At 55.3% G+C, this 9,062-nt stretch overlaps 1 protein-coding gene across 2 annotated transcripts; it reads left to right on the top strand.

The window, feature by feature from the left end:
• The first annotated feature begins 1,042 nt into the window (after positions 1-1,042).
• Positions 1,043-7,819, top strand: LOC119311219 (homeobox-leucine zipper protein ROC6-like). Of its 2 annotated transcripts, none has more exons than XM_037586857.1 (8): positions 1,043-1,869; positions 2,004-2,236; positions 2,319-2,436; positions 2,573-3,262; positions 3,339-3,440; positions 3,537-3,764; positions 5,048-5,632; positions 6,907-7,819. In XM_037586857.1, exons 1-8 carry the CDS (start codon positions 1,690-1,692, stop codon positions 7,318-7,320), a joined length of 2,550 nt encoding a protein of 849 aa, XP_037442754.1. In that variant the 5' UTR covers positions 1,043-1,689; the 3' UTR covers positions 7,321-7,819. The 2 variants fall into 2 exon arrangements, with proteins under 2 accessions (XP_037442754.1, XP_037442753.1); XM_037586856.1 differs by having other exon boundaries at positions 2,001-2,236.
• The last annotated feature ends 1,243 nt before the right edge of the window (positions 7,820-9,062 follow it).

Below are 9,062 nucleotides of genomic sequence, written 5' to 3'. Positions count from 1 at the left end.
GCTAAAGAAAAAACAAATTAGGAATGACATATGAAGCGGCGAACCCGTACACACGAAAATCAATCAACCGTTCCCCTCAAAGAAAAAAATCAATCAACCGGTGGACAGAGCTCAGCGGCAAATTAACGCCGAGAGCGTACGTACATAGTCCATGCACGTCCCGACGCGCGCGCGTGCACGGCGACGACGATCGCACGAGACGTCGATGACGCCCGGCCAGCTGCAGCGCGCTTGCTGGCTGGCTGGCTGGACGGACGGACGGACGGACACAGCAATGAATACGGCGGCGCCCTCACCGAACGAACCACCACCACCACCACCACGTCCCGTGCCGTGTGCCGTGGCACGGCGCCAGCCCAGGCTCGCCCGCCCGCGGCATTTACTCCGCGCTGGTTGCCGTTGCGGATGCCAGCCGGGCGGAGCCGCCGGACGGGACGGACGTTACACCAGCCAGAGACACCCCACCGCCACCTCCCCTCCATTTATGGTCTCCCTCCCATCGGTTGGGTTTACTTGCTTCCTGCACACCCCGTGCGGTGCGCCACCACCTCCATCGGTCGATCGGACGCGGTTCGTGCATTTTCCACGACGCGAGGGCGAGCGGGAGGGGGACCGTACGGGCGCCCGATCCGAAAAGGTGACCCACCCGTGACAAGTCCCCGTCACGACTCACGCACCTCCTTTTCCCATCTCCACCTCCCTCCGCTCTCTCTCGGCACCACGGCTGACAGCGAGCGAGCCACCGCCGAGGCCAGCCCGGTAATTAATCTCAAGGTAAATACTAACAGTACGCCGCTAACTCCTCGCTAAAAAGATCCGTGCCGCGTGCGTGCCAGATGCCCAGATCCGTGCCTGCTCGTACGGAACGAGCCGGAGCTGCTCCGCTACGGCCACCGGTGTCGGTAGCGTACGTACCGCCGGCGGTGGGGGCCATTTGACTCTCGCGTCGCTCCGCCCCCGTGTGCGAGTCAGCCCCACTTGATTTTTTGTTCGTTTCCGTCGCCATTTTCTTCCACGGGTTTACATGGCGCACTCACGATGAGCTCTCTTAACACAACCGTTTTATCTGCTCGCCACATGTCCGGCTTTATCTAGCACCAACGCTGTCTGCCTTGGCTTGGCTTCGTTATATCCGTAGCCGGAGCTGCCAGCCTCCCAACCCCTCTCCTCCCATCATCTCGCACTCTCCTCCCCTACTCTTCTTCCTCCACGAGTTTCCTTCTCCTTGGACCGAGGGGCGCGCCGTTTGTTGTTATTCAGTTGAATTCGTAGTCGTTCGTCGCCATCGCCGCCGGCGGCCGAGGGAGGGAGACTGGTGCCGGTGTCTCGGGGGTCGGGGAGGAAGGGGCAAGTCAGAGGCGCTGTTTGTAGACTACTAGGGATTCCACGTCGCGATTCTTTCCTTGTTTGCACCGGGCGCCATGATTCCCTTCCGTCCCCGCGCCCGTCATGCCATGTATAGCCCGTTCCTGCTATTTTAATGCATGCCTAGCCCTCTTCTTTCCTCATAAAAACAACGCAATCAATCGTCGGGATCTGAGGGGATCGGCTTTCCTTCCCGCCTGCAGCCGCAGGGGTGGGTAGCAGGATCAATTCTCGGGATAGAGGGAGAGATTTTAGTCAGTCATCAGTCCTAGAAAAAAAAAACAACACCGGCGGAGAGTCTTTGTCTGTCGTTTCTAGTCGTAGATGAGCTTCGGCGGCATGTTCGACGGCGCCGGCTCCGGCGTCTTCTCCTACGACGCCGGCGGGGGCGGTCCCGGCATGCACAACCCCGGCCGCCTCCTCGCCCCACCGCCCATCCCCAGGCCCGGCGCCGGCGCAGGCGGCGGTGGCTTTGCCTCATCCACCGGCCTCTCCCTCGGCCTGGTACGCTGTGATACTACCACCCGGCCGTTCATGCGCTCAATACCACTGGGTGTTTATTGGCCTTAATTAATCGGTCAGTTTCTCTTCTTTGCCGTGTTTAATTGCGTTCGATTTTCCTCGGTTTTAATTAGCAGACGAACATGGAGGGCGGAGGTCAGCTGGGCGGCGCTTTCATGGGGAGCACGGGGAGCGGCGGCGACGGCGACTCGCTGGGCCGCGCGCGGGAGGACGAGAACGACAGCCGCTCCGGCAGCGACAACCTGGACGGCGCCTCCGCCGACGAGCTCGACCCGGACAACAGCAACCCGCGCAAGAAGAAGAAGCGCTACCACCGCCACACGCCGCAGCAAATCCAAGAGCTCGAAGCGTAAGCAATTGCAATTCTCGCAGGCTCTTGGTCTACTTTCTAGCCCTAAATTTCATTTTGGGTGCGTACGTGTGTGGCGCAGCGTGTTCAAGGAGTGCCCTCACCCCGACGAGAAGCAGCGGATGGAGCTCAGCCGGCGGCTCAACCTCGAGAGCCGCCAGGTCAAGTTCTGGTTCCAGAATCGCCGCACGCAGATGAAGGTTCGGACTGTCAGTCAGAAGCCAGAACAATCTAAGTATCTTTGGTGCAGCGTGTCGGTTGATGTGACAAGCTAGGCCAAGAAGAATCAATTCCTTCTTCTTTTTTGGTAATCGTGTCTGGCTGGGTTGGTTGCAGACGCAGATCGAGCGGCACGAGAACGCGCTGCTGCGGCAGGAGAACGACAAGCTGCGGACGGAGAACATGACGATCCGGGAGGCGATGCGGAGCCCCACCTGCGGCAACTGCGGCGGCGCGGCCGTGCTCGGGGAGGTGTCGCTGGAGGAGCAGCACCTGCGCATCGAGAACTCGCGCCTCAAGGACGAGCTGGACCGCGTCTGCGCGCTCGCCGGCAAGTTCCTCGGCCGCCCCGTCTCCGCCATCTCCTCGCCGCTGAGCCTGCCGTCGTCCCTCTGCTCCGGCCTCGACCTCGCCGTCGGCAGCAACAACGGCTTCATGGGAATGGGAATGCAGTCCATCCCCGACCTCATGGGCGGCGGCTCGGCGGCCATGCGCCTGCCCGCTGGCATCATGGGCGGCGGCCTCGACGACGGCCTCGGCGGCGACGGCGGCGCCATCGACCGCGGCGCGCTGCTGGAGCTCGGGCTCGCGGCAATGGAGGAGCTGGTGAAGGTGACGCAGGTGGACGACCCGCTGTGGCAGCCCAGCCTGGATATTGGGCTGGAGACGCTCAACTTCGACGAGTACCGGCGCGCGTTCGCCCGCGTGCTCGGCCCCAGCCCCGCCGGCTACGTCTCCGAGGCCACCCGCGAGGTCGGCATCGCCATCATCAACAGCGTCGACCTCGTCAACAGCCTCATGAACGAGGTGCGCATTGCCATCAGCATATACACTAGCGGTGCTTCATGCAGAAACACAAGAGCTAATCGGTGCAATGCTGCAGGCTCGGTGGTCGGAGATGTTCCCGTGCGTGGTGGCGAGGGCGAGCACGATGGAGATCATCTCGTGCGGCATGGGCGGCACCCGCAGCGGCTCAATCCAACTGGTGACCATGCACTCCCGTAGTTTCATCCTAGCTCCACGCCTCCACCTCGCGGCCAGCCTAGTTTGAGCTCACTTGCTGACGTTACGCTGCTTGCAGATGCGCGCGGAGCTGCAGGTGCTGTCGCCGCTGGTACCGATCAGGGAGGTGACGTTCCTGCGCTTCTGCAAGCAGCACGCCGACGGGCTGTGGGCCATCGTGGACGTGTCGGTGGACGGCGTCCTCCGCCCCGACTCCGGCACCGGCGCCGGCCCGGCAGGGTACATGGGCTGCCGCCTCCTCCCCTCCGGCTGCATCGTCGAGGACATGCAGAACGGCTACGCCAAGGTACGTAACCAAACCCGTCCGTCCCGCCCACCCACCCACCGGTCGAACGAACGCAGCCATCCGTACCGCCGTCCTGCTCCATCGGCCGGCGTACCTACCCACGGCCGCCACCGCCAGCCCATGATCAGTCCTTGTGCCTTGGTTGGCGCACGGCGCGTCGATCGGCATGTGGCGGCAGTCAGTCAGTCGGCCGCCCACATTAACGCCGCGCGCGCGCACGCACGTACACGCTCGGCCCGGTATTCTATGCTCCGCAGAAGGACGTGGACGAAGGTGAATCCAAGGCCAGCCGGCCTCCTCGCTCAAGTCAATGCTCTCGTCTTGTGTGACGACGGGCCGGGACGTGCGTGCGTGCGTGCATAGGATCAGTTGGTACCCGTGCCGCCTGCGACGACCGATCGCCATTGTTTTCGCTTCCCCAAGCAGGCACCCAATTTTCAACTGTTTCGATGCTTCCATCCGTCCGCCCGTCCGTGCGCCCGAAATGCCTGGCTAGTAGACAGATCCAGTATTTTAGGGTTCCTTGGCTGCTTATACAACTAAGTAGACTACTACGCGCTGTACAACCCAACTAGTCCAGCTTAATCAATCGTGGGAGGATTCATCCTCGATGGTGCATGATCCATGCTGCTAATGAGTAATGACGAGCACAGTTGCGGCCTGTTGACACCCCACGTGACCCCCTGCCGTGTGGTCGACGCTCAGTTCCAAACCTAAGCATATCTACGTCGCAGATTATGTCTATGCGCGCGCGATCTGATCGCCAGCCGCTGTACTGCACTACTGCGCGTCTCGTGTTCGACCATTTGCATGCCTGTAATTTTTTTCTAGTATGCCAATCTCCCTCTGGTTGCGACTGTAGCAGCGCAGTGTGTTGTTTAGCTAGGGCTTTGCAGTGGTCAACTGGGTTTCTTCTGAATCTCTGGACCCTCCACTATGCTCCGGTGATATCATGGCCGATCAGATACGTAGCAAAGCATGCAGTTGCAGGCTGGCTGTCGTTGCTCGTGGCTGTGTCTACGCGCGCGGCTTGTCCTCTTGCTTCAGTGAGTGATGCATGCAATTTGTTACACGCACGCCGGTTTTACTACTACTCCTACTTCTTTACTACTGTGCGTGACCAGCTAGCTGCCCGGCCGGCACCGCGCGTGCGCCGGCAGCCGCCATTACTGCCTTGTCGCGGCAAGTGGCCGGAGCCAGCGGGGAAAGCAAAGCTGCATTCGATGAGAGGCTGCCCGTGGTAAGTGTAACTACGTGCTGACGCTGTGCTACGTACTGTGCAGGTCACGTGGGTGGTTCACGCCGAGTACGACGAGGCGGCGGTGCACGAGCTGTACCGCCCGCTGCTCCGCTCCGGCCAGGCCCTGGGCGCGCGCCGCTGGCTCGCCTCGCTGCAGCGCCAGTGCGAGTACCACGCCATCCTCTGCTCCAACCCGCACCCCAACCACGGCGACCGCCACGAGGCCATCTCGCCGGCGGGCCGCCGGTGCATGCTCAGGCTGGCGCAGCGGATGGCCGACAACTTCTGCGCCGGCGTCTGCGCCACGGCCGCCCAGAAGTGGCGCCGCCTCGACGAGTGGCGCGTCGAGGGCGCTGGCGGACGGGACCCGGCCGGCGGGGAGGACAAGGTGCGCATGATGGCCAGGCAGAGCGTGGGCGCGCCTGGCGAGCCCCCCGGCGTCGTGCTCAGCGCTACCACTTCCGTGCGGCTCCCCGGCACGCTGCCGCAGCGCGTCTTCGACTACCTCCGCGACGAGCAGCGCCGCGGAGAGTGGGACATCCTCGCCAACGGCGAGGCCATGCAGGAGATGGACCACATCGCCAAGGGCCAGCACCACGGCAACGCCGTCTCCCTCCTCCGTCCAAACGTAAGTACAGTACATCATACCTTCCATCATTTCTCATTTCCTTTCCACACATCTCAGTTCCTTCTGAATTTTTCTGTTCCTCATAATTAATCTCAGCGTCTTCTGACACTTGTTAATTTTTACGTAGAATTAAAGCATCTGTGCATCTAACATTAACTAGGAAGTAGTAAATAGCAATTAAACTGACAAAACTTCTGCAACCAGATCAATGGTGAGAGATATAGTTAATGATGAATAGTTTGTCAAGAAGTCAAGCACTCCTCTACCTCTCGTACTACTCCATGGAGTAGTACTGTACTAGCATGAACTAGCATGATGCAGGTTTCATGGCCTTATTGGCAAATGCATGGGTTGGGGGGCACAGTGACAGGAGGAAGAGGACGACGCAGAAAGCTTCCAAGAAATTATTGTTCTTGGCTACAGAACTGGGGTCTGGGGGTGGGGGGGTATTAGTAGGGTTGACATTTGTCATAGAAAGCTAGCTGTTAACTTTTCCCTCCTTTTTGAGTTTCAAAAAAAAAAAACTTTTCCCTCCTTTTGGGGGCATGCTTGCATGTAGCCATGCAGCCTATCTGCCCTTGTCCTCGCTTGCATGGATGCTCACCAAAGCCTGCCAGTATTGGCTTTATTCTTTCTTCTACTACTACTTTTCAAAGATCCATGAGGAGTATCTTTTTCATCCGTTATTTGATTTCTTTGTAAAGCGGCTTGGCAATATCCTGGTTCACAGAACCATGAGGGTTGACACCAAGTACACCAGGATTCTACTAGCATGATTGTCTAAGAAAAACACTTTGAATTTACAGAAGTACCATCCTAATAAAAAAAGTTTAGACTATGCACAGTTTTTTCAGTTTTCTCCAAAATTGCTAATACAGATATTGGCCACTCTTTTTAAGACCTCCTTTGTCTTGGATAATACTACCTCCGTGCAATAATATAAGAAGTTTTTACAGTTCAATTTGAGCTGCAAAAACGCCTTACATGAGTGTATAGAGGGAGAAATATTTTTTGTACCGCAAGCAAATTTAACACAGTGAAAGAGAGCAATTGAATGCACGATCTTACTACTAGTTATAATTCGAACCACTCCTAGTTTGTTGGAGGTCTTAAGCAAATAAATGTTACACTTTCAGTTATTTTTTTACTCCGTACCTTAATTAAGCTGACAATTTAAATGCTTGCAAAGACTGTCCACATATGGTACAACTTTGTACAAGTATAATTTCCTGCTGGCTGATGCATGTCACTGATACTGCTTAATTTGCTTGCAGGCGACGAGCGGGAACCAGAACAACATGCTCATCCTGCAGGAGACGTGCACCGACGCGTCCGGCTCGCTGGTGGTGTACGCGCCGGTGGACGTGCAGTCCATGCACGTCGTCATGGGCGGCGGCGACTCGGCCTACGTCTCACTGCTGCCCTCCGGCTTCGCCATCCTCCCCGACGGCCACACCACGCCGGCCACCGCGACTGACCCTTCTCCCCAGGGCTCGTCGCCCAATGCTCATGCCGGCAGCAGCAACAACAACCCCGGCTCGCTCGTCACCGTGGCCTTCCAGATACTCGTCAACAACCTGCCGACGGCGAAGCTCACCGTGGAGTCGGTCGACACCGTCAGCAACCTGCTCTCCTGCACCATCCAGAAGATCAAGTCCGCTCTGCAGGCCAGCATCATCTCGCCCTAGCTCCATGGCTAGCGGGCATTTGACATGGATTCCGGCCAACACACTGATACAGCGCCGGCCGGATGCCATTTCAAATGTCTAACTAGCTCGATCAGGTCGTGTAAGATCACAAAGCTAGAGGAGGATGAAGAAGATTTCAGACGAGTTTCGGATCATCATAGCGGCTTCTTGGGATACAAATAAATTATATAGTGTGGAGATGGAATTAGTATCGCATAGAGGAAATGAACGGGGCGAGATGCGAACCAGGGATTAAGTCAAGAACGAACCTCGCGCTAGGCATGCTCGCATGTTTATTATTTGCCGCTGCTTAAACTAGCTGATGTGGTGGTTCGGGTATTGACTTAAACTCTGGTGAAGACTGAAGAGAACCCCCTAGGGCTTCGTTTTATTTTTTATCTATATATCTAGTGCTTTGGTTTAATTAATGCATTCTTCTGTGAAGCTTTCTAGGCAAAGACAACATGATATATATAATATGTTTGCGTTTGTTAACTTATCCTAAATGTTTTTTAGCTTCAAAATGTTGGAATGGGTTCATATACACCATGTTGTGTTCTGATCTGTGGTGGTTTAGTCATAGGCTTACTCACATCTTCTTGAACTTATTATACAATATATTGATATAGAAAAAACAGGTCAAATTGCACCATGTGGACTTTGTCTATGCATATATGACTTAAATTTTCTTATTTAGTGGCATAGGAAGCAGGTCAAAATTGTACATTTCTTATTCAGGCCTAGGTGAATGAGCTTAATTTGTGAAAAAAAATGTTAAGTAGGTTTTATATATGCCGGTTAAAAGATATGTTTACAACTTATTTAGTGACATTTTTGAGGAATTTGAACATATTTGTTTGTTTTTTGAGAACTTAGAACTTGTTTATTTGGTGTTTGACTTGAACAATTCCCAGTTGATGCATGGCATGACAGTTGCACTGTTTGTGAGCAATCTTATCCCTCTTGGCTCTTGCCCTCACGCTTAAATAGTAGCCGTTCGTTTTTTATGCTTTGAGACCTAGGTCTCGAAGATATGCTTGCCAATGTTCTTTTTATTTCCTTCTGTGCAGCAAATATGTACTCGTTGATATTGTTATGTACCATCAACAATACTTGTCGAGGACAGCAACAGATCGATCGAGAGTTTGCCGGGCATTGCGTACACATTGATAGCTAGTGCACGTACACACTGACACTGTTATGTTGTTGGCCATTCAATCCTACCAAACGTTGCAGCGTACGATAATGCGTAGCATACATACGTCGGCAAGTGCACATGCTATGCCATGGAAGCTATGCCCGTATCTTTAGCTGCTGATGTATGTACCGCACGCGTATTCATTAGTTGATCCACCGAATGAAAGCTACACCAAGGTTGCACCACGCGGCTGACCGACCGCTCACATGTTGCCGTGTTGGGACTACGTGCGTACTCTACACGGGCGCCGGCACTAAGAGCATCTCCAATAGCCGCCGAACGCGCCGCGCGTTAAAAATACGTTTGCAGCGTGCTGATCGCCAGTTTTGATGCGGCGGGGAGCGCTGGCTCCAGCGGCCGCTGTAAACTTTAGCGCGCGCGTAGCTCCATAAGGTGCGCTAAAATGCAGTGCGCTCTCTCGCACAAACAACATATACGCTCAAAACACAAGCAAAAAATCAAATATAAACAAAATAAATCAATAAAAATAGTTTAATTTCGTTATTACAACTCAGACAAATAGTTTATCTTTTAATACAACAAA

This window comes from Triticum dicoccoides, chromosome 5B (assembly GCF_002162155.2).
Source record: "Triticum dicoccoides isolate Atlit2015 ecotype Zavitan chromosome 5B, WEW_v2.0, whole genome shotgun sequence".
Classification (NCBI taxonomy): Eukaryota; Viridiplantae; Streptophyta; class Magnoliopsida; order Poales; family Poaceae; genus Triticum; species Triticum dicoccoides.
The sequence above is the reverse complement of the archived record's forward strand: the minus strand, read 5'-3'. Positions and strand labels throughout refer to the sequence as shown.

Bases quoted from the DNA above. Each gene is read 5' to 3' on its own strand.
- LOC119311219 (XM_037586856.1), top strand. From the start codon at position 1,690: ATGAGCTTCGGCGGCATGTTCGACGGCGCCGGCTCCGGCGTCTTCTCC. The intron at 1,870-2,000 runs GTACGCTGTGAT...GGTTTTAATTAG, and splicing joins CCGGCCTCTCCCTCGGCCTG to CAGACGAACATGGAGGGCGG. The intron at 5,633-6,906 runs GTAAGTACAGTA...ATTTGCTTGCAG, and splicing joins TCTCCCTCCTCCGTCCAAAC to GCGACGAGCGGGAACCAGAA.